The sequence below is a fragment of the Alexandromys fortis genome, unplaced genomic scaffold (assembly GCF_014885135.2).
Source record: "Alexandromys fortis isolate MF-2015 unplaced genomic scaffold, M_Fortis_MF-2015_v1.1 scaffold_65, whole genome shotgun sequence".
Taxonomy (NCBI): domain Eukaryota; kingdom Metazoa; phylum Chordata; class Mammalia; order Rodentia; family Cricetidae; genus Alexandromys; species Alexandromys fortis.
Window position 1 is genome coordinate 551,683 of NW_026067986.1, and position 24,285 is coordinate 575,967.

Below are 24,285 nucleotides of genomic sequence, written 5' to 3' on the forward strand. Positions count from 1 at the left end.
CATCACCAAAAGTCAGTCATAAGTTACTGAGCGTGCAATCAAGTGCCGACCTGTGCTAGGAAAATGGAGAGATGGGGGTAGCGTGCAGGAGGCTTGCCAGTCACACAGGTAGGGCTGCAGGAAGCTGCCCTGAGAGGTGACGTGTGAGCAAGGACTTGACCTAGGTCTAGAGCTGCCTGAGAGATTATTTGGGCAAGGAGCCAGATACAGCGTCGTTGGGAGAAGCCCAGCTTGTCTCACACTGGCTCCCGATGCTGTCAGCTTCCTTCGGCCTCTTAAAGAGCATCAACTCTCATGTGCTAAACAAAATGAGGACCCGCACGGCCTGTGCTCTCTCTGCTGCTTTTCTATCTCCCCCGTCCCTTTAGGAGAGCGCTTCTGAAATGGTCTAGTTCTGCTTTCTGGCCAACTCTCTTTAACCTGTCATGTTTTTCTACAAATGGAGGCAACTCCCGTATGAGTTAGCAGGGGACAGTAGCCAACATGTCATAGCCCTTTGTATTTCACTCTGCCTTTTTATTTTATTTTTTTTAAAAAAATATACACAATGGGGAACACATGTAATCACACTCTCTTGTAGTTTTAACATTTTTTTAACCTTTATTTTATTCCAGTGGAAGAGATACCATCTTGTCCCACTGGGCAGAGATGCCCCTGATGAGGTTTGGAAATATGCTGGGATCTTAGGACAGTGATGGGGACCAGCCTGAGGCCCAGGGCACCGAGGAGCACTCGCTGAAGATGCAGAGAAGGAGGAAGTGTGTTCTTGTGTTATTGACCCACTTATTAAATCCTACCAAATGACTTTAAAATGTTGATTTATTTTATATTGGGGGGGTAGTGCATGCGTGCTGTGCATGGCGCGTGTGTGGGGGGAGGTCAGAGGGCAGTCCACAGGAGTTGGTTCTTCCATCAAATGAGGCTTAGGGATTGAACTCTGGTCTCCAGGCTTTCCAGCAAAGGTCTTTAGTCACTGAGCTATTTTCCCAGCCCCTTTCTGAACTCCTACAGGAGATGATATGGTTGTGGGCTAGGGTGTTGAAATCCAGGTTTCACTTAGACGGAAGCATCCTCTTCAGTGTGTCCCTTGTGCAGGAGGGTTGTCTTCTCTTTCAACTGCCTGCCTTGCGAATTTGCTCAGGAGAAAGTTTGTAGCTGTTCGCAAATAACCAGGCCAGCTTAAAGATAAACACTGCCAGCATTGTCCGACAGAACTTCTGATGACATGGAACTGTACTTTGTCTGTGTATGGGAGGCATCAACCACACGTGGCTACCTGTGCCCCAGAATTGTTGTGAGTCTGAGGGGATGGTGTTCAAGACTTAATCACTTAAATGGAAGCAGAAGGGCTAGGGTTATAGCCTTGCAGTGGTAAAGAACCTGCCTAGCATATACAAGGGCCAAGATTCAATCCCCAGAACCAACAAGAACGGCAAAAAGAAACAAAGAAGATAGACGGAAATGTAAAGCAATCCAGGTGTATGTTTCACGCATCCATTTCTGGGCAGGAAAGATGTTAGTTGTTACTAAGTTGTTACTATACCAAGGTACTAGTGGCTTAATTAGGAAGAAGGTTTGTTTGTTTTATGTGTCTGAGGGGAAGGGTACGCACCTGTGGGGGTACAAGTGTCCTCAGAGGTCCAAGGGGATTGGAGTCCCTGGAGCTGGGGCTACAAGCACTTGAGAGAGGCCTGATGTGGGTGCCGGAAGCCACTAGAAACTGAGTGTGGCTCCTCAGCAAGAGCAGAGTGAACTTTCACCCACCAGCCCATCTCTCCAGTCCAAGCAGAAAGTTCTAAGTCCCTCTCCCACTGTGTGTCATTTGGGAACGCTGTCCTATCTCGTCCCATCCCCGACTCATCTCGAATGCTTCTGGCTCGTGGGACAGCAAACAACAAAACAAAGCAAATCTGGTAAAATCCAGTGAACACTTGGCTAGGAGGTGACGCTCACCGCACTCTCTCGCTTTGGTAGAACAAATCCTGTTCTCCTCACCATCCGCTAAGGCAGGAAGTGCCCTAAGATCACGGGTAACCCAGAGACAGAACTCTCAGAGGAACAATGAGTGTTGATAATCAAATGGAGTACTGGTAATTATGTTCTTTAAAGCCGAGTGTGTCTCTAGCAAAGGAATCAGCAAAAACACGGGAGGAAAAACTCACAATTTCACAAATGAAATGCTCATTTTACAAGATGAAGGAATGAAGAAAAATTTTGTATGTTCTAGAGCTGTATAGATAATTTTTATTAATCTTTCTTCTAAAGGAGAAAAAAAGCACAAACATTATTTTCCACTTAGAATTAAAGAGAATTTTTTTTTCTTTGTTTCTTGGTGTAACAGCCCTGGCTGTCCTAGAACTCGCTTTGCAGACCAGGCTGGCCTCAAACTCACAGAGATCCACCTGTCTCTGCCTCCTGAGTGCTGGGATTAAAGACGTGAGAAACTACCGCCTGGCTAAAGAGGATGATTTTGTTAATTTAATGGGGGGAAATGCTTTCATAGAAAATAAAACAAATCTACCTATTTTTGCAGCAACAGGATCTTACAGAAACCCCAGTGTGTGAGAATCCAAAAGACCAGATGTTCTAACCTCCAACTAGGAATCTTGGCTATTGCTCTCTGTATCATCCAGGAGGCAGAGGAAGCCATCACTGTGGTGGGGACTCAGCCTGTGTTCGTGGGCAGGCGAGCCAGCTCAGGGGACTCAGTCTGTGCTCAAGGACAGGTGAGCCAGCTCAGGGGACTCAGTCCGTGTTCATGGGCAGGTGAGCCAGCTCAGAGGACTCAGTCCGTGTTCATGGGCAGGTGAGCCAGCTCAGAGGACTCAGTCCGTGTTCATGGGCAGGTGAGCCAGCTCAGAGGACTCAGTTGGTGTTTGTGGTGGACAGGTGAGCCAGCTCAGGGGACTCAGTCCATTTTCGTGGACAGGTGAGCCAGCTCAGGTGAGTCTTCCGACCCCCTGCCCCACAGCAGCTGCAATCCAGGCTGTCCCTGCCCGTAACCCAGTAGCCAGCCAGTCCCTTTGCTTTGTGATAGCCCCTACCCCTGGAAGCAGTGTCTTTGGCTCCTGGGTTTTCCTTTACGGCAGCTGTTCCTCTGTGTGGCTTGTCCTGGTACCTTGGAGAATGCAGCACGCCAAGCTGAAGGTGTGCTGGGGAAAGCCCAGGCTTTGGGGACAGAGTTTGGGCACCGCATCCTAGCTCCTTAGATCTATCCGACTCTTAGTGTTCTCTGTAAACTCTGCGTGTTAGCATTGTTAAGAAGATTATGCACGATTAGGTGGGGAAACTGACGGTGTACAGTAAACATCTATTTCGTAGAATGCTTCTTTTAGAGTGTGGTACACGATACGTGGAGCCGAGATTAATGATTTAAATGTGCCCAGATCAGAGACTAAGCTACATTCTTCTTGTGGGGGCATTGGCTTAGTCTTTCATTTCTGTAGCCTGAAGGGATTAGCATTATCTGTTGGGGGGGGGCAGCTGGATTATATAATTAATTCATCTTGTACTTAAAAGGGCCTCTTCCCACTAAAGTCGCAGCCTTACGTAAGTTGTAGGCATTTTAAGGCCGACATGTAAGAATTTAAATCAGATAAAAACCGACAGGAGTAAGTATTGTTTTGACTTGCTGCTAATTCACCAGGGCCGAGTCCTCTGAATCGCCAGCCAACGTGAAGCATCTGCTAACTCTTCAACAGCAGAATGGTCTATAAACGTGATTGCCAGAACCATCTCACGCGACACAGTGAGACCTCAGGTTTGCATCTGAACTCTGGCGACCGCCTTCGAGAAGTTACTTAACCGTGCCAGGCCTAGTTTTCACGTATACGGTGGAACAATAATCATGGTACTTTTTCAGTGGGTTGTCTGAGTAAGTTATGTATTTTCTCTGATTTATGCAATAGAAACCCGGGACTAGAACGGGACCGAAGTCTGAATCCTTTACCATACAAGTTGCTGGCATTTTCCTAGGTTGAATAAGATCTGTTATTTGCACACACACACACCTTGCCTGCCCCATCCAACCCACACTGTTTGATCTTGCAGGTGCAGTGGGCAGACTTTGTCCAGTTGCTTGCTAATATATACAAAGGCAGCTTTTGGGGGCGGGGAGACACGACTATCTGCGTATATCCCTTTCTCCTTCTTTCATCTCCGCCACTGGGTGGACAGTTACCATTTAAAAATTCTCTCTTAATTGGTTCCTTCTTCTAAAGGATACCCAGTGGTCTCCGGTTTCGAGGCTACTATATTTCATGAGAGGTCTCCTTGATGGAGTAATTTGAGTTTTCCGGGCTTCCTTTAGGAAGCACAAATATCAATAGTGTCCCTGCGGAGGGTGCTGTGTGCGCGCACACGTGTATCTGACGGTGCCACAGAGTTTGGGTTCCATCTCCGAGGCTCCAGTATCTCCGCCATCAATGGGAGCTTAGACTCCCCATTGCCTTTGCCGTCAACGCGGACAATTAAGATTCAATAGCAGGTGATAGGCTGAGACTCAACTCTGGTCAGCAGCTCAGTGTGAACTCTTACAATCCCGGTGGATTGAAGCAGTAATACATCCTGATAGCCCGTGAAGGGGGAAAGAGGCATCCCTGGGGGTCATCACAAATAGTCCCGAGCAGGTCCATTTGCTGACAGTTTTATCCAGGAGACCACATTCCCTGGAGACCCCTCTAAGCCACACTAATCCTCTCCTGTCACAGAAGTCTTTGGGTTGGGAGGAACTGCAAGGAACCCAAGTATGGCAGGCCTCAGCAAGCACCGGCTCTGGCTCCAGAACGTTCCAGTTGTCTCTCAATCTGTCCCGTCAAGAAAAGGAGCTTTCGGCCAGGGAATCGACCAAATGGTTGAAACTGTTCTGAGGGGCCCTTTTCACACCGCCTCACTTTGCGCCCCTTCGCTTAGGCAACAAAAATAGCGATAACCTTCCATCGAGTTCTCTGCATGTGTTAGACCGTGTTAGACTGTGGCCTTGCGCATCCTGTTTTAAATACTCCTGGCGACAGGAGAGAGAATGAAGATCTCTGGTCCAGAATGGAGCAGGGCGTGAAGCTTCATAGTAAGCGGACACAAAGTAACAGCATGGCTACAGCCCTGAAAGGGAGTGAAGAAGAAACAAATGTGAGAGTTACAGATTGAGCAAAGAAAACTCACTGAGACTACTGCAGTTACTCATGGAATACCATAGTCTGCCTTTAAAAAAGATGATGATAGCCGGGAGAAACCCTGTCTCAAAAACAAAAACAAAAACAAAACAAAAGGTGATGATTACATCATCTTAAAATATCCATGAAAAATTTATTTATTGTTATGCACGTGGGTTGTTCCGTGTTTTGCCTGCAGGTCTGTCTGTGCGCCACATACATGCAGGGCCCAAGGAGACATGGCCAATCTGTGGTTGCCAGCGGGGTGACCCAATCACAGAATAGTTATTATGATTTGGAATCTGGCCATGGACACCTAAAGGGCTGGCTGGTGCTGCGCATGGCTTAACTCAACTCTGTCTAGGTTACTGTCCCTTCCACTTGGGGCAGAGGCTCGGTGTAGGGAGTGTTCCTGAGAGGCCTGGGGGTGTCTGTCCTTGGCTTTGGGGTTCCACCAGGCTTAGCAGAACCCTTCTAGGTGGATCTGTGATTCACCAAAAGACAACAAAATGGTGGCAAAGCATCTTGGTTTAGCAGGAGCCGCAATACTTCAGCACCCAGGAGACCTCTCAGGCTTTGGGGAAAATGGGCTCGTTGGTCAGTGTGAGCCCTGATGTCCCTTGCCAGCTAACAGAGAAGCCTACTTAGTTAAGAAAAACAAAGCTGCCAGTGTTGGCACAGATCCCCCGAAGATGTGACAAAGGAGCCGACTGCAGCACCAAGGGTGGAAGAAGTAGCCATGGACATCCTCACCTCGTCCCCCGCTTAGGAAATGGCATTCTGAAGAGGCTGTCCAAGGAGGGGGAGACCCAGGGCAGAGGTGAACAGGGTTCCCTCCAGCCGGCAGTGACCCCGTGCTGACTCTGGAACCATTTACCTGAAAGATCCGGATGACCTTTTCTCTTCACCAACATTTGTTAAAGCCGGCTAGGTAGTGACCCTTCCTGTAGGAGGCCGAAAGGTCACACATTTCTGGCTTCAGCTTCACTCCCGAAACTGCAAACAAAGACTCCTCTGTAGGGAAGGAAAGAGGAACGCATCAACCTGTGATTTCCTGAGCTTGTTCACAGGACATATATCTTGTCTGCCTGTTGTAACATCTGTTACCCAAGGAGAAGTCAAAACAGGCAGACTGGCTAATAACCTTATACTGACTCGGGGGTGACTTCCTTTACTGAATCTCTAATAGTTGTCAAGTGCTCCCTATTTAGTTCGGTTCAGCGCATATCTGCCAAGGGAACATTAGTGGGTGAAAGTGGGGAAGGATCTGGAACCCAAGGTGAAGAGTTAGAACATCATGCCCAGGAGTCCAGACTGAAGTCCCACCAAGGGCCGGCAATGAACATCACGCGGGATAAGACTGAAAAACCTGTCATATACAGTTAGTCTCTGGAGCACTGGTCCTCAGCCTGTGGGTCGCGACTCTTCTGGGAGGTTGCATGCCAGATATCCTGCATATCAGATATCCTGCATATCAGACATTTATATTGCAATTTGTAACAGGAGCAAAATTACAGTTATGAAGTAGCAACAAAGTTATTTTTTGGTTGGGGGTCACCACAACACGAGGAGCTGTATTAAAAGGTTGCAGAATTAGGAAGCTTGCCCTAAAGACTTCAGATAGACTCTAAGTCATGGATTTGATAAGTGAAAAAGGAAAAGCAAAATGCTTTGAAATATCTTTATGTAGTACCTTTATCCATATACACAGACTTCCCATGCTCCTTGACTTCCCATGGGGTATATCCTGGTAAGCCAGTGTAAGTCCTTGGGTTCAATTCCCAGCATGAAAGAAAGATAACAGGTATTCACACATGTATTTTACCTGTATGTATGTTTGTGCACTATGCATGCAGTCCCTGTGGAGGCCAGAATGGGGCACCGGATCCCTTGGGATTGGAGGTTACAGACAGGTATATCCATGGCAATGGTGCTGGGAACTGAACCTAGGAACTGGTCCTTTGGAAGAACGCTGTTACTTTTAACCATCAAGCCATCTCTCCAGCTCCATCAAAAATGCTTTTAAAGGGGCTGGAACGATGACTTAGCGGCTAAAATCAGCAGCCATTTTTTCAAACGTCTTGACTTCAATTTCTAGTACCCACTGGGTGCCTTACAATGGTCTATACTATAGTCCCACAGGATCCGATGCCTTCTTCAGGTGTGCAGGAATACATGCAAACAAAATACCCACGTATATAAACAAATAAAAATGTATTTGATAAGACCTTATCTCAAAACAACAACAAACATTAAACACACCTAACCTATGGAACACTAGCACTTAGCAACACTGTACATGGTAGAGCTGGTTGTTTACCCTGGCGACTGGGAGGCTGGGAGCATGTAAGGGTCTGTTGTCACCCAGTGAGGAGAGGGAGCATCACTAGACCCCCAAAAGATCAAAACTTAGGATGAAGTCATCCCTGGTGCCCTGGTTCCTGTGTGTACCAAAAGATGCTGAGTCTCTCGTGTAAAGCAGACCCCTCTGTGCATATTACATACACACAGAGACACACACACACACGCACACACACATACACACACCCACACACACAGACACACACACACACATGGTGTCCTTTAAGTTGTCTCTAGATTACTCACCAAACCTAATGTGGTACTCACTGTATAAACAGTTATACGGCCATCTTAAAGGAAATAATGACCAGAGAAGAGTTGGCCCATGTGGAGGCCAGACACAGGCCCCTGAATATGTGGGGTTGTCTAAATCCAAAACGCATAGACTCTATAGTGGGGGACCCACAGGCATGGGAGGCCCATTCTGTGGTTCCTTCTGAGTGCCTGTGGCCATCACTCCATTCTAACGTTGAAACAACTCTTCAATGAAAACACTGCCCGTCAGAGACAGTCTGGATTTGACTGACTGGGCACCCTGGCGGTTTGCAGTTCCACAGACGCCTGTGTCTCTGAGTGGGTTCAACAGAGCGATGGGCCAAGTTCTTCCAAAGCTAAGGAGCTCATCTGCCTGACAGGAGAACAAAACTTCCCAGCAGATTGTCATGAGTTAAAAAAACAAAAACAAAAACTGAATGTGTGCGAGCTGCCTTCCACAGTTTCTGACATTCAGTGGGTGCCGAACAGTTGCCGTTGCTGGGGTCAAGAGCCAGGCAGCTCAGGAGCCTGGGCTCACCCGGGGAAGCGCACAGAACTTGCTTACAGTGGGAACTCAGGCATTGCTTTCCCAGGCTCATGGTCTGCGGGACAGGTTGCTCCAAAGAGCTCAGTATGTATCAGAGGCAGACTCCTGTGTTTGACACACCAAAGGCACATAATGTCTTAATGATGTTGTTTGCTCGGAACTGTTTGCACCCAGAGGGAAGAAAGAAGCTGCACTGTTGGCCCTGCCTGGCTGGGCCTGGAATCTCTGCTTCAACTCTGTGGGAAATCTGTGCTTTGGAATTAGAGATTTGCTAGGCTGGGATGGGGAGGAGAATAAGTTTTTGCTGATCCGGATAAGACTTTTTTCACAGGGATGCTAAAATGTGCCCCATCACAGCATAAACAGTTAATCTGCTAAAATAAACAGGGTCTATACTTCGCAGCCGACTCTGTAGACTCAAATAGGAGCCGATTTAGGAGACCCCTTCTCACCTTGGAGACAGTGGCATGAAAAGCTTGGGGTTCCCTGAGGCTTCCCTGCCCCACAAAAGTAGGGATGAGGAGGAGGAGGAGTGGGGGGGAGGGGAGAAGGAAGAGAGAGGAGAGAGAGGCAGGGAGGGGGGGGAGAAAAAGGGAGAGAGAGGGAGGGAAGGAGATGGAGGAAGATACAGAGGGGGAGAGAGGGAGGGAGGAAGGGAAGAAGAGAAAGAGGGAGGGAGAGAGGGAGAAAGGAAGGGAAAGAGAGAGCGTGTGCGTGAGAGAGAGAGATTGAAAGACTGAGAGTCTAATCAAAAGGATTCAAGTCGGCCGAAGACTGCCGGACTCTCTTTCCTAACACACTGTAAAGGAAAATGAGAAGGCAGGGGAGAAAATGATGGGAAGGGAAGGGAGAGGGAAGGCAGCCGATGGCTCTCCCTCAGTGATCTCAGCAAGGCGAGCCCTTCCACTCGGTGACTTGCTCATTAGCTTAGTGAATCTGACAGCGTAATTACCTCAGCTGCTTTGCACTTAGAATAAATAAATACAAAAGTGGGCGCTCAAAAGTTCCCTGAGAAGGAAATTCAGTCATCTAGACGGCCGGGAAGACACGTTTACTTAAAACTTCTAGAGTCTCACGTGTTTGCACCGTTTCAGAGGAGATAATGAGATCGTTGTCTCCCAGTCTAATTGAGTTCCTCTGCTCCTGGCCGTTGGCTGTCACCCCTTTCAGGCTGCGCTTTGACTTTCCTCCTTAGAAATCGGATTCCAGCGTCTCGGTTTACTCTCCCCTCGCTGATAACCTGGGGAAGGCCGGTGCACTGGAGTGTAGAAAGTGACTTTAATGGGATTGGGGCGCTGAGTAACCTTCCCAGGAAACAAGATAATCCAATCTCCCCTGTCCCTACTAAAGGAGTCACAAAGAACTTGGAGATTAAACCAGCCTTGCAAAATGTCTTGATCTTTCCCCCGTCACGTGGGTGCTGTGTTGTTCTGACACATAATCAGTCCAGCCACTAAAACTGCATATTGTGTGCGATTATTCAAAGTGCACACTTCTGTGCAAGTGTGTGTGTGTGTGTGTGTGTGTGTGTGTGTGTGTGTGGCAGCTTTGTGTCTTCACAGCCCAAGGGACTACAGAGTACCTTTAACTGAAGTTGCTAACTCACCCAGGGCACACTCCCGACTCACACTAGGGGCACATTACACAGGCATCTCCCGTTAAAGCAGATAATCTTTCCTTTTAAAGTTAATTGGTGCCTGTTTGTCTTTCCCTCTGCATTTTGCCTCTCATCCCCAAACCAGACTCATACAAACCCTCATATTCAGTGAGCTGAGGGTTTCATAAATGTTCCGTTCATTCTGGGATAAAAGAAACTAGTGCTAACCCAAGTTCTGATGGAAAACTCAAGGCTTATGAAGGCCAGTGGTGCATCTGGTTTTGGGGAAAGGAAGAAAAAAAAAGAACAAGAAAACATAGGCCTTAATTCTCAGTCCTGAGCTCAGAACCTTTGTACCCTTTTGGTCTAACTCATTCTTAAAACAAAAGATAAATCATCACCATTATAGAAAATTCTGAAAAGGCGGGAAAGCGATCTAGAAGATTTTTATTCTCTGTATTAACTTCCAGTTTTGCTTATATGCACATAACTTTTGCAAGTTGGTTATAATGTGCCATTCTGTATTCATGCTTTTGGTTTGGTTTCTGAGGCAGCATCTCACTGCGTACTTTTGGATGGTCTGAAATTTGCTCAGTAGGCCAGGCTGGCCTTGGATTCACAGAAAAGCACCTGCTTCTGTCTTCTGAAAGCTAGAGTTCAAGGCACGTGCCACCACGCCAGTTGGCTTTCCTCTTTTTCCTATTTTTTCTTCTCCTCCTCCTTCTCTATTTGTTCACCGCTCCCTCTCTCCCGTTTTAAAAGATGCAGTCGCTATGTGACCCAGGTCGCCCCCAAAAGTACAGTCTGCCTCTCGGATTTGGGACTGAGGTCACATATGCTCAGGCCCACTTTTCTGGTTTTATGTATCTTATGTCCCGGCAGAAGTGGTTCCATCCCACTGCACACTGCCGTGAGCAGTTTTAAGTGGGGTACACAGCACTGTGTGTCCACTAGACACACTGACATTTACCCAATCAGGTTCTCTAGTGCTCCGTATTGAAACTGTTTATTTTTACTTTGTAACTTTTAAACCATTATATAACGCATTTGCATACATCTTGGTTTTTGTTTCTTTGTTTTTTTTGAGACAGGGTTTCTCTGTATAGCCCTGGCTATCCTGGAACTTGCTCTGTAGACCATGCTGGCCTCAAACTCAGAGATCCGCCTGCCTCTGCCCCCCAGGTGCTGGGATTAAAGGCGTGCGCCACCACCACCTGGCTTATTTGGTTATGTTTTAAGCTTGCTTGATTGTTTAACCAGGTCATTTCAGGGAATAAAAGTATCTTGATTATGAGCAGTTTTGGGTAGCTCATGATACTTAAGGTTAGTTGGATCTGATACTGATGGAAGCCTCAGTCAGCTGATCTACACTCCTGGCAGCAGAGAATTTTTTGATTGCTACATCTCCTTCCCTGGGAGTCACTGGGCTAAAGGAAAACAAAACAAAACAAAATCCCCTAACTTAACAGTTATTTGGTTTTTTTTAGCCCCCAAAGCTATCCTTTACGTGATGGGGATGCTTTTTTTGTTTCCTCTGGAGTAAACTGCTATTTTATGTCCTTCCCCCCCCCCATTTTCATCTGATTCTTGTTTTTTCTTGCCAAACAGAGAGTGAAACAAAACCAGTAACCACCAGCAAGTAAGAAATCTCAGAACCCAAGGGTGTTTGTGGGTGTTGGCACAAAAAGGGAAGAATGGGTAAAAACAGCAGACACTTGAACCTCATTGTACAAGGGAAGGTGGTAGTGCGGTGTAAAGTTCTATCATATTAATAACATACCAAGCTGAGGTATGAAACATGCAACTTGGGAACTGTGGGACCTTTCCCAGTCCGGCTTTACAGCAAACAGAGCCACAACAGGCATAGGCACTGGAAATGGGCCTTGACTCCTTAGACTGTTTTGCTATAACATCCTCGAGAGGTCTGGGTATCAAATGGATTTTGGGGATGAGCGGGGGCTGAGAGTCTCGTGTGAAGTCAAAACCTTGGCTCTGCCACTTACAGCTGTGTGACTTCACTCTCAGTCTTCCAGGTAGGCCAGACAAGTCTCACACATGCGATGTTCCTGCCTCAGCCTCTTGAGTACTGAGATCACCTCCATACCTTAGCCGTCCTGGTTTTCTAATCTACACTATGAGAATAGTAATTCCAGCCTAGGCCATGAAGGAGACCCTTGTGATTCTTCTCCAGCGTCACACATTTCTCTGTGACAATGTGGGACAACAGCCTGGAAGGTCCTTTCCCTGCCCCAGGTCTTATTCTTTCCTGAATGATTTATCTTGGCATAGAGACTCTGAGCCTGTGATGCAGGAAAATTTAACCAATTTAAAGGTTTGGTGGGATGGAGGGATTGGTGGATTGACGTACCCCCTAGCAACACAAATCTATGCATAGTGATCTTCCGTGATCCACCGTCTCCATGCTGAGGTAACAGACCGTGCCCCCACTTTTACATGCATGCTGGGATTCCCTCCCCGCTTCCCCCTTGCGAGTCAGGGTTTCTTTATGCAGCTCTGGCTGTCCTGGAACTCTCTCTGTAGAGCAGGCTGGCCTCAAAGTCATAGAGATCCACCTGTCTCTGCCTCCCAAAGTGCTGGGATCAAAGGTGTGCACCACCACTACCCAACTGAGTGTTAGGGATCTAAACTCAGGTTCTCATTTTCACACAAAGTCTCTTCCCATTGAGCCTTCTCCTCACGCCCTCCCATCCCCCAACTCATTATCATTCAAGATCTCCTTGCAACATCCTGGTTCTCCAAGGTGACCTTACTTAAGCTCACGGTCTCCAAACACTCAGGGAACTTCACACGTGCCTGCTGACCTGTAGCTGTTCACGGACCAGCCTCATTAATTTAAGGATGTATGTGCTTGGAGGATAAGGTCCCCGCGTCATTCATCACTCTGTTCTTCGGCATCACACCTAATAGACACTCAGTAAATATTCGATGAATGAACTGGAACATAATTTGCCCACTGTGTGAGAAACCGGACTCTGTGCTGGGTCCAGAGTCTTCGAGACAAAAAGTGGAAGAATTTCGGAATTCAACAATAAGATCCAATGACTAAAAAAAGCTGGAGGAATGAAATTCATATCTGCTGTGTATATGGTGGGAGGTGGTTAAAGAAGGCTAAGGCTCGGGGGTCGAGTACTTGCCAAGCGTGTGTGAGGTCCTGGGTTCAATCCATCCCCACTGTGGGGTGGTGGGGAAGAGGAAGAGGAGGAGGAGGAGTAAGGAGCTGGAGCTCCACCTCTGAGGGTAAATACTCGCTGTGCAATCAAGAGGACTTGGGTTTGAGCCTCAGCGTCCATCCCTATGAAAATGTGGTGAGAAGAACTTGTGACACCAGTACTGGAGAGGGGATAGGCTAGGCGGATCCCTGGAACTTGACTGCTTGCCTAACCTAGCCTAACCTGTGAGCCTCAGATCCCGGTGAGATGCGTCTATCTATGGTCTCAGAAACCAAGGTTGACAGCTCCCGAGGAATGACTCCCAGGTCAGTTTCCACACAGTCATATCACACACACACACACACACACACACACACACACACACACTCATAATAATAACAATTACAGAAACCTGGACTACAGAAATGAACAGGGATGTGGTATCACAGAATCATCAAATGTATAGAGATAACACGTTAAAAGAGAAGTCATTTTTTTTGAGTGAAGCAAAATATGAGTCCAGTATTAATAGGGGCAGGAAGAGGGAGTGCGGGGCTCTCAGGAGCAGGGCAGTGGGAGCTAACTGCTCCAGGCTCTTCCACCCTTGTGCAGCCCCTGGCATATTCATCTACCAAAGCATGCGAAACATGGTATGCTTTTAAACTTCAGGATATTTTTTTTTTCTAAGATGCCAAGATCTATTTTAAAGGAGAGAGGGGGATTTAGTCCAGGAAGGAATGGTAGAGACTGATTCAAACCTGGATTAGGGTAGAAAATCAGACAGAGAGAGAGGGGGGGGGAGGGAGTGGGAGAGAGAGAGAGGGAGAGAGAGAGGGAGAGGGAAAGGGAAGGAGGGAGGAAGGGAGGGAGGGAGGGAGGGAGGGAGGGAGAGAGAGAGAGAGAGAGAGAGTGGGGGGGAGGGAAGGGGGGAGGGAGGGGGAGAGAGAGAGGGAAAGAGAGGGAGAGAGGGAGGGAGGGAGGGAGGGGGAGAGAGAGAGGGAAAGAGAGGGAGAGAGGGAGGGAGGGAGGGAGAGAGAGAGAGAGAGAACCTTTGATGTCTTGATGATCAAGAGCCCTGGCTTAAGGACCAGACTCTTAAATCATGTGGCATTTACTGGCCCAGATAAAAAAAACTCTCTTGTGGATCAGCGTGTGTACTAAGAATGGCGGGCTTCCAAAATCAGCCTTCACTTTTTTTAAGGGTAATGTTTGGAAGGCTTCATGTAAGAATGGACAGATGGAGTATTTCTAGAAGGAGCAGCTTAATGGTTTTCTACCCCTCCACCCCCAAATCACTAACTGGTGTTCCTTCCCCAGAGCCCAAGTTCACGCCGAGGGCAAAGGGAATTAAGCAAAGAGGCTGAACCTGCAGCTAAGATTAGAGAACTGCCAAGGGCCTAATTTTAGGTCCTTGCTGCCTCAGCTGCCTGTGCTGCTGGCTTGGCCATGGGGACCACAAACGCGGCCATGAGCTGGTGCCGGCTGGAGAACACTCCCTGGCCATCTGCAGAAGCAATTAGCTTGCCGATGGGTGTGTTTTGAGAGAGGGACTACCAATAATTTCTCCTTCAACAAATGTTTCTTCAGGTGTTCAAGAGTCAAGGAAGGACTTGGCAGACGTTCCCACAGGCTCAACCTTCTCACATTGACCCCCCCCCCCCCTTTAGCAGGGATCTCCACCTGGGAGCTAATCCTGGAATTCCTGGGTTTCCATGACAAATCACCTTTGATCCGTTTCCTAGGACTCTAAACGTACTGCCACAAGCCAGGGAAAGTGTGGCTGAAGCCCCGGCCTGATGAAAATCGGCGTAGATTGATGGGGACCGGCCTTTGATTTTGTGGGGAGTTTCCCAGGAACCTTCTGTGGGGATTTGGGCTGTCCTCTGAGCTCCACTTCCAGGTTTCATGCTTAATTGTCTTCTTCAGAGGCCAGACAATGAGAGCTGGCATCTTCCAGATCAAAGGGGAAACAGAATATATTGTAAAGTCACAGCTCTCTTATCCTGTGACCAGAATAAAAGCAGAATAGACTGATGTAAATATAAGTCCCCAAACAAGTCCATGCTGAAATGCTTCCAGAGAGCAAAGTCTCTCTAATTTCAACACAGCAGTTCTTCTCACACAACGCATCTTATCCCCCCCCCCCACACACACACACACAATTCTCATGCCTGCGGCAGCCCATCCCAGCAAAGGAGAATTTTCTGTCCCTGCAGGTTGGGAGCTGGGCTTCTCCGCTGGGATTCTGTCTGCAGAGGGGGCTGTTAACAATGGCTCTTTGCCAGGGGCAATGAAAAAGCAGGCTGAGGCGGTGCCTTGCCGGGGAACGCAGCCCTTAGTGGAGGATGCCCCATAGTCAGGGCCACTGCAGTGAAGGGACACAGATTGCTTGGGGGCTTCTATCCATTCTCCTCTCCAATTTCCCAGTTCCTTTGCTCTTCCCGCCTGCTTGCCTCACATCCTAATGTCGATCTGTCTGTATTTCTACACCTGCTCTAAGCACACACACACACGCGCGCGCGCACGCACACACACACACACACACACACGCACACACACACACAGTGGCACCCCTCTTCCCTGTCTCTTGGTGCTTGCCCTTTCATCTTCTCCCTCAGGGATTCGAGATGTCGCTGCAGGAAGTGCTTGTCCACCGAGGCAGCAGCCAGCAGAGCCCCGTGGCTTTGACAAACCTCATTTAATTGGGAGGAAGCCAGGAGAATTTGAAAGAACTGAAACATCCACGAAGCTCCTTTTATCAGGCATAATTTAAACTCTGCATGGAAAAACCCCTATGTGTATAAAGAAAAGTCAACTTCCCTCCTGCTGGGAGCACTCCTCATCTCCCCCAGCACAGGCAGGCTCCCGAAAGATTCTATCTTTTCATTTTTCTCAAAGTGTCAGAGTAGATCTGGGCTCTGCGGCGGGGTGAACAGAGAAGGAATACAGATTGTTCTTTCTCAAAGCCCGTGTGGATGTGTGCATGCGCGCGCGCGTGTGTGTGTGTGTGTGTGTGCGTGCGCACACACAGACACACACACACATACACATCTTTAGATAGTGTGTGCTCCAGAGTCTGTTGGTTGATAACTTTGCTTCAGATTTCTGGGGAGAATCAAAACCCAAGTTCCTAAGGACACACCAGTTTGGAGAGTGATGGCTGCTTCTTCATTAAAAAGCTGGTGCCTATAAAGGCTTGAAGACGCCAGCCGTTCTCCAGTACCCAGAATAACAGACTCCACAGGAAGCTAACAGGGAACATTTCTTTAAGGAGAGAGATGGGAGTGGGTATGTGCGCAGCCGAACACGCACACGTATGAGTTAGGCGTTGAGAAGGAAGGACTGTAGGCCCAGATTGGAAACAGGGGGGTAGAACAGGTCAGGCGGCGTGGACACATGGGGCATAGGTGCCAGGAAAGTGGTGGGTGCTGTGGGCCTCCTAAAATGCCCTTCGTCTGACCCTTCTCTCAGCCTCCTTGCAAAATCCTCCGCAGATTCACCGCCAGTCCTATCCACCTCTCATGAATTATCCTCGTTTCTCCAGAGTCGCCTCCAGCACAGACAGCTCCTACACATCTGTGGCGTAGTACAGCAGATCTGAGCTGTTCTGATATGATTTGTGCTAATACGTGTACAGGGTACCCCATTTCCTCTTCACCACCTTCTCTTCCTCCCACTCCGTAAGATCCTCGGGCCAAGGACAAGCCTCTTGTTTTCCTCAACTTTTTTTTTTATAGCAATTCATGTGTTCTTGACACTTAACGGCAGCTTAATAAATTCTAATGGCTGCCTCTTCTTACAGGGTTAAGTAAGATATTAACCTCTCCTGCATGGTGATGGTTATTTTTAGAGATCTTAAGTGACTTTAATAATAAAATTCCTCAATAATCTCCAACTAAGAAATTTGTGCTGTTTCACAACAATGTCTAAGATCCGGGGAAGCTGCATTTACAAAGCCTGGCAGTTGGGCCAGGCTGTACCTATCTATGCCTCTGGGCCATTAGCTCTGCACCCCAGTGCACCCCATCCCCACCCTCACCCCACTTCCACCCCAGCCCCCTCTTCCCAGCCTGACCCTCAGGCCTTCCGCTCAGCTTTCTTTTCTTTGGCTTAGGACTTCAAACGACGGTTTTCCATTGAATGTGGATATTTTCAAAGAAACCTCACCTAAGGATACTCTTCCCCAGCCCGCCCTAAACAGCCCAGGCCTTGACCACACACCACCCACATCCTCCTCCTGGCCCTTCCTGGCCGCATTCTGAGAAACCCAAGTAGAGCTCCTGCCATGTGACCCCCCCTCGGCAGATTTCAGATTTGGAAGATGACTTCAGGCGCAGGCGGCCAAGGCTGGTTTCAGGGTAACCGGTGTTTGCAGTGGGCGCCTAGCCTGGGAGGGCATTTCCCTTCCCCCAGCGCCCAACCTCCCAGCTTCCTTCTGAGGCATCGCGTTACCAATCAAGAAGGGCCCATCTCTCCTTCCTGACATATCCATGTCACCTCTCGTTTTACTCTCTGGAAGGGAGAAGCAGCTTGTTAGAAACTTTGGTTTGGCTTCTCCTGGCAGATGCTCGCTGAAGCAAACACCTCAGAGGCAACTTTCATCTCTGCCAGCTTCCAAGCAGAAGCTTGCGTGTGGGAACGACTTGCATCACTGCAAGGAGGTCCCTGTCACCTTTCGCCACCCGTGCTTCTGGGTTTTAGAGAATCTTACTTGCTTCTTGCTCTCTGGAAAGCAAATTAACCTCTGACTTCACTTCTGCTTTGCAAACTCTATGATTCTCCAGCGTTGGGGAAAAACATGTAAGATGAGGTTTGATGCCGATGCGCGTGCACACGCGTGCGCATGCGCGCGTGCACGCACTTACCATCAGGAAGCTGGTACAGCTGGGATGGCAGGACACGGAAATAATCATGCGTGAGGGCTTCCTGTGCCGAGACACGGTCCCTAGGGAAGCCTTTTAGCATCTGGGAAGCCAGGTCTTCAGCTTCAGGAACTCCACTCAGCCTAGAAAAGTAAGAAGGAAGAATCGGAGTTTCTTCAAAGGCTGCACACAGGCATAGATACAACAGTGAAGGGAAAGGCCTCCTCTAGTCTGCGGGTTTGAATTCTGGGCGTCAGAAGATCTGGCCTTCCGGGAGATGATTCGGTTACGGAGGAGAAGCCTGCACCACTGGCTCGGTACCCTCACTGAGTGGCCTTTGGGGAGCCCTTTGTTTTTTCTACTATGTGAAGAGGCATGCCAAGGAGGCATGAAGAACAGAGCCCTCATCAGACGTTAAATCTGCTGGTGCCCTCGTCTCAGACTTCCCGGCCTCTGAAATGTTCTTGTTGGCTGTAAATTATCCAGAGTATTTTGTTATCCCAGGCTGAATTATCTGTCTAAACTACTGTTTATTCTAACAGCCTTCATCCCTGACCTGGGACAGGAGGATGTGGTTGGGATTGAAGCCCGACCTTCTGCATTGAGTTGCACGGCCACAAATGAATCGGTCAAGCAAAACATAGAGGGGTTTGCTTGGTGTCAAAACCACACATCAGCATGGAGGAAGGAGGAGCGTGTGCCCTCTTGGACAGGCATGATACAGGGATGTTGGAGTGCCTGTCCCGTGGTTGTGGTTTGCCTAATTTTTGCAAGAGATTTGCATAAGAAACGTCCAGGTGTCTGATTTCTACAGCATAAATCTGTTTCTGCAAATGGGTTATTGGTCTTTAAGTCCATAGACGAGATAAAGAAATTTGGAAATCCCAGGGCAGTGGGCATGAAGGAGGACCGGTAGGTCCACATGCTCTTCCCAGGCTTGACAGTAGCTACTGACCCATCACTCAACACACACAATGCATGGTTCTTCTCGGAGGAGTGAGACAAGGTTTAGTTGCCTAGCACACCCCGCCTCTGTGTCTAAGGCTCTCCTGCGCCCCTTGTTGCTACTGACCCTCACAGTAGGGGATGAGACTGCCTACCATAAGCTCATCTGGGTACCGCACTTCCCCTACATCCATAGAGAGGGGAAAGTGTAAGGCTAGAGGGGCCACTTCTCTATCGCTCTCACTTGAGGATGCGGTAGACACCCACAGTAAGAAACATCCGTCAGCAGGAAGAAACAATCATCCAGAAAGCTGTCCTAGCCTTGTCAGTCAATCACAGCAAAGCGATTGTGATTTAACCCCACAGCAAGGTCCGTTTCTAGCCCCCTGCCACAATTCCAGCCCACCTCTGTAGGAACTGTACAGAAAGGCTGGAGATACCTCAGCTCTTCTAGATTCGCCAGACTTGCGCCTGAGTCTGTTGAAACCCTGTACAGCAGATAGATCCTGGTTCCTCCACTTGCCTTCTGGCTGGCGCTGGGCCAGGTAACCTAGTTTCTCTAAGCCTCAGTTCCTTCCTATTTGTCACCAGAATGTCACATTAACATTAAGAAGGAATGTACTATGTAGCCCCCAGAAGCATACGGTGGGCACCTACCCGACATAACGTCCGTTCTCCACAGAGCTAGGGATTCTCTCATGTGCTAACACAGGCCAGCACTGTCCAGTAGAATTTTCCACAACAATGGAAATCGTTTATTTTTACTCAGTCCGATACGGTAGGCACTGTCCCTACGTGGTTACTGAGCCCTAGGAATATGGGTAGTGTCATTGAACAACTGAACTTTACGTTCAGTTTGGAGCAGTTTCCGTCTGAGAGCCGTGTATGGCTCATGGCGACTGGATTAGCAATGCTCCAGGTATTACTTCTTGCTCCAGGAACCAAGCAGAGAAAAGGCAAGTCTGAGCAAAGGCCAGAAGCGCAGGAATGGGCAGAGACAGTAGGTGACTTGTGGCCAAGAGGGTCAAGTGACACAGAGAATTCTTGTCCTGCTCAGGGCTGAAAGAAAGAGATGGGGAAGGGTATGTGGCAGCGGCAACAACAGCAGCGTAGAGTATTCAGCCGCTTTGTGGTCTGGAGTATTTTTAAAAAGTCAATTGTGGAAGGGAGGGGAGCTTTGGAGCAGCATGGAGATCCAGTATCTCTAGGCTAGGGCTAGGGTGCCCAACACGTCCACAAGAGGATGGCTGCACTTTCTTTTGTTAGTGTCTTGGCAAGATTAAGTTGATTTCAATCTCAAAGTTGAGACAATGAAAAATGGCCCTGTCTTGCTTAGAAAATGGAGCTGACCCAACTCCTACTTAGGGTCTCAAAAACACGTCGTCGTTAATATTCTAGGGACTCCAAGGAGCCCTCAAGGTTAGGCCGAAATTCCTGCCAGCTTTGACATAGTTTCTGAATGAATACCTTAAAGCCAGTGATACCTAAATCTAAAAAAAAAAAAAAAAAAAATGAAAAAAATAGCGTGTTTTTATCTGCCAATGCCACTCCGTTAAATGGCTTTCAGTAGAGACACCTTGCCTGGGCGGTGGCGGCGCACACCTTTAATCCCAGCACTCGGGAGGCAGAGGCAGGCAGATCTCTGAGTTTGAGCTCAGCCTGGTCTACAGAGTGAGTTCCGGGATAGCCAGGGCTACACAGAGAAGCCTTGATTCAAACAACAACAACAAAACAACAAACCAAAAATTAAAATGTCACGATAACGCAATCAATCGACAGTCTGTTGTGTTTGCTCAGCGGTAATTGTGACTGGAGTTTGCACACCCCAAGGGCGGTTATAAACAACAGCTCCTGGGATCATGCCTCAGAAAATAATGGGGTTTAAGGCATTCCGTGCTTTGGACGCAGAACAAGTGGGCACCTCGGAGGCCTTGCGTTTCCCAATAAGAGATCCCCTGGTAGTCTGTGGCTCTATGTTTATTTTTTGTACCCCGTTTTTCACTTTCAACTTTTAAATGTAAACAAAAAAATTGTACGTATGGGATAATCAAGCCACATTTGGTTAGATTAAACCACTCTGCATATTCAAAGACCAGCATTCCAGGGTTCAGTTGGGATCTTGGCTGGGAAACTCTTTGCTCTCCCCACCTGCGAGAGTGTTTTTCTTTGACATCGGAGCTCCTTCCCCTGGCCTCTGATGTTTCCCTTGCTGCCTTTTTTGCCTCCTCACTGGAGCAAAAAAAGAACAGAGCCTCTGCTAATTACTCTCAGATCAAATAATGCTGGTTATTGTGATTGGTCATTGTCCGAAAACACTGAGTTCTTCTTCGCCCAGAAGCTGCCTGGCTAGTTAGCTAGCTATTCCCGGAATGTCTCTATTATCTGTTTTACTTTGCAAAAGAAACCAGGGATTTGTTGAAAGCTGGTCTGCCCTGGTCTGAGCTGAGACCACATTGAGAGGGCCTGGGAAAGCCTGACCTCCAAGAATCAAGCTCCCCCTCCAATGGCTACTCAGTGATGTTATTTGGTTTCTGTCTGTCAGAGAATAATAAACCCACTAGGTTTTCTTGGAGGCCAACACTCCTGCTCTCGGGGCCTGGGGCATGGCTGAGGGGCACAAAACAATTTTAATGACCAAACTCACTGAAAGTAAAATGGTTCGTAAAGAAAAACCAACACCCTCACAGGGGGGCTGGCTTTCCCCAGAAGCATCTTTCTGCTGGGGGCTGGCGCTCAGTGCGCTGAGGTACAGGGAAGCCTCTCTCTTCTCTGCTTCTAAAGGAAAGAGAGCGGGTGCTTACCTGCTCCATACAATCTGCAGTCTCTGAGGCTTAGGCAGAGGGAACCATTCTGGGGAGCACACAGAGAAGCATTAAAACCAAGAACAACCCGCCAATCAGTTGCCAAAAGTGTTATTAAAATTCCAAATACTCTTCTTGGCTTGGAGTAAAAGAGGGTCCTAGAGCCAGGCAAACTAACAACTGACCTTTAAGGTCTCCTCTCGGAAAGTTTATGAGTCGCTGAAAACTACTCTTAAGCATGAATTTTGTGTCCTCCAGATACCCGTGTTAAAGTCCTAGGACATCGTGTGGAAAGAGAGCCCGTGTAACATTCTCACTAGGGTGGGTCCTAATAGAATTATGGTATCCTCATGAAAAGGGAAAGTTTGGACGAAGAGAGATCTATTACAGAAGCTGACACGTTGCAATATGAGACCGGCTATCTCCAAGCCAAGGGTAGACTCCTGGAGAGGTTCTGCTTCGTCCTTAGAAAGACCTTGTGGACTCCCAGACTGGAGCAGGCAACGAGGCATTTCTGTTATTCGAGGGTCTCAGCCTGTGGTCGTTTAGTATGGCAGCTTTCACAAACCAATGTAGCTAAAACTGTCAGTTGAATTAACAGACATATGACATATTGTGTGTAGAGTGTGTGCCAAGTGCTAGAGAATACAAGAAATCGAATGAAACTCCCTTACCCTCCCAGAGCTTACAGTTCACCTCGGAAAATAAAAGGACATGCACACGTACACACACACACACGTGCACACGAGTGTGCACACATACATATGCACGCACACACGCACACATGTGCATGCAACACACATATGCACAAACACATATACACGGACACACATGTACACGCACGCACACATATGCACAAACGCATGCACATGGGGACACATAAGTGCGCATGTACACACGCACGCACACAGAGGAAAGCAGTCCAGTCAGCTGGGCATGATGGCTTCACAGCTAGAACACTAGAGAGGATGAAGCAGGAGGATTGCCATGAATTTGAAGGTGGCCTGTGCTACAGAGTGAGTCCGTGTCTCAAACAAACAAATGAAATTGGCTACCACCACCATCACAACAACAACAACAAAACATGTTGGTGGGGCAAAGTCTCGAAACTCAAATAAGGGGACTAGAAAGAAGACTCGGTCGTTAGGTGTGAAAACTGATCTTTCCAAGGACCCGCGTTGGACTCCCAAGGCCCCCAGCAGGTGGCTGTCAACCTCCTGTATAACTTGGGGGATCTGATACCTCTGGCCTCTGCAGGCACCTGCAGTCATGTGCACACCCACACATAGATACACACAGACACATAATTAAAAAATAAAAATAACCCTTAAAAAAAAAAACAAACCTGAGAATTTTTTTATAAGTAAGGGAGGGGATGTATAATTTGATACGCTATTCGTGAGACAATAGAAGCGAATCTCGGCTCAGATAATTCAAAGCCAAGCCGAAGATGCTTCTGTGGGTAAAGGCAAGCCTGACAGCCCATGTTTTATCCAAGGATCATGTCACAACTGGGTGTGGTGGTGCACATCTGTAATCCCAGCAGTCCTGCGGTGAGATGGAGAGACGGGAGAATGGTTTAGAAGCTATCACGGCAGCTAACCTGGGGTATACAGGGCATCAGAGACAGTCCCCGGCCTAGGAAGGAGGAAAGCCAAACCCACTACCCCAAAGTTGCCCTTTGACCTCCGCACATGCGCAAACACACACATACGCACACACACGTCTTTGTGAGTCACCCAGTACCGGTGCTGGGCACTAAAGTCCCGAGACACCTAAACGTGAACGTACACATACCTGCATATACACAAAATAATAAAAGCAAATCTTCAGGGATGGCAGGATGGCTCAGTGGTGAAGCGAGATCCAGACAGCTCATGTGCCTGAGACTCCAGGCCAGGGGGTCTAGCGCCCTCTTCTGGCCATTGCAGACACCTGCACCCATGAGCACATTATTCTCCCCAACACACAATAAAAAAGATACAAATCACATTATTCCCCCAACAAACACACAATTAAAAAGATACTAAGTCACACCATTCCCCGAAAAAACACACAATTAAAAAAATACAAAATCATATTATTCCCCCAACACAATTTAAAAAATACAATCAACCTTTAAAAAAAATCTTTTTAAAGCTTTAAAATTCTAAGATGCCCAGTAAAAATAGAATGGTATTTGGAGCATGCTATATTACTTATATTTGGATACACAAATTTCTTTTGCTTTTTGTTCTGACATTAGCATCAACTCCAACTAAAAACAAAACGAAAAGGGAGTTTTTAACTTTAGAAATAATTCAAGTTGGCTGAGTTAGCACCTAGCTCTCCTCGCTCCTGGGAGGCAGACACAGGAGGGTCACCCCAGGTTCAGGGGCTAAAACAGGGAGGCTCTGTTTCAACAAACAAACAAATAAGAACTAGTAATTGACTTCTCAGTGTGGGCACCTGCCTAGGTCCCTGCACTTGGCAGGCAGGAGCAGGAAGGTGGGGAGTTCTAGGCTGGTTTAAATGGGGCCCAGACAAACAAGCAAACTGAGAAACAGTGATTGAAAGCCCTCATGGACGTATGGACCACAAGAGAAACTGGATGATGT

The 24,285-nt window shown here is 47.9% G+C and overlaps 1 protein-coding gene across 1 annotated transcript in view; it reads right to left on the bottom strand.

The window, feature by feature from the left end:
* Window positions 1-2,762: 2,762 nt before the first annotated feature.
* The window catches only part of Cdk15 (cyclin dependent kinase 15), a 70,575-nt gene continuing 49,052 nt past the window's right edge, over window positions 2,763-24,285 (bottom strand). The window contains exons 11-14 of the mRNA XM_050159395.1: window positions 21,689-21,737; window positions 17,946-18,085; window positions 6,028-6,164; window positions 2,763-5,100 (exon numbers count right to left, since the gene is read on the bottom strand). Coding sequence (XP_050015352.1) covers window positions 6,055-6,164; window positions 17,946-18,085; window positions 21,689-21,737 — 299 coding nt within the window. The 3' untranslated portion in view covers window positions 2,763-5,100; window positions 6,028-6,054. The remainder of the gene's footprint in view (window positions 5,101-6,027; window positions 6,165-17,945; window positions 18,086-21,688; window positions 21,738-24,285) is intronic.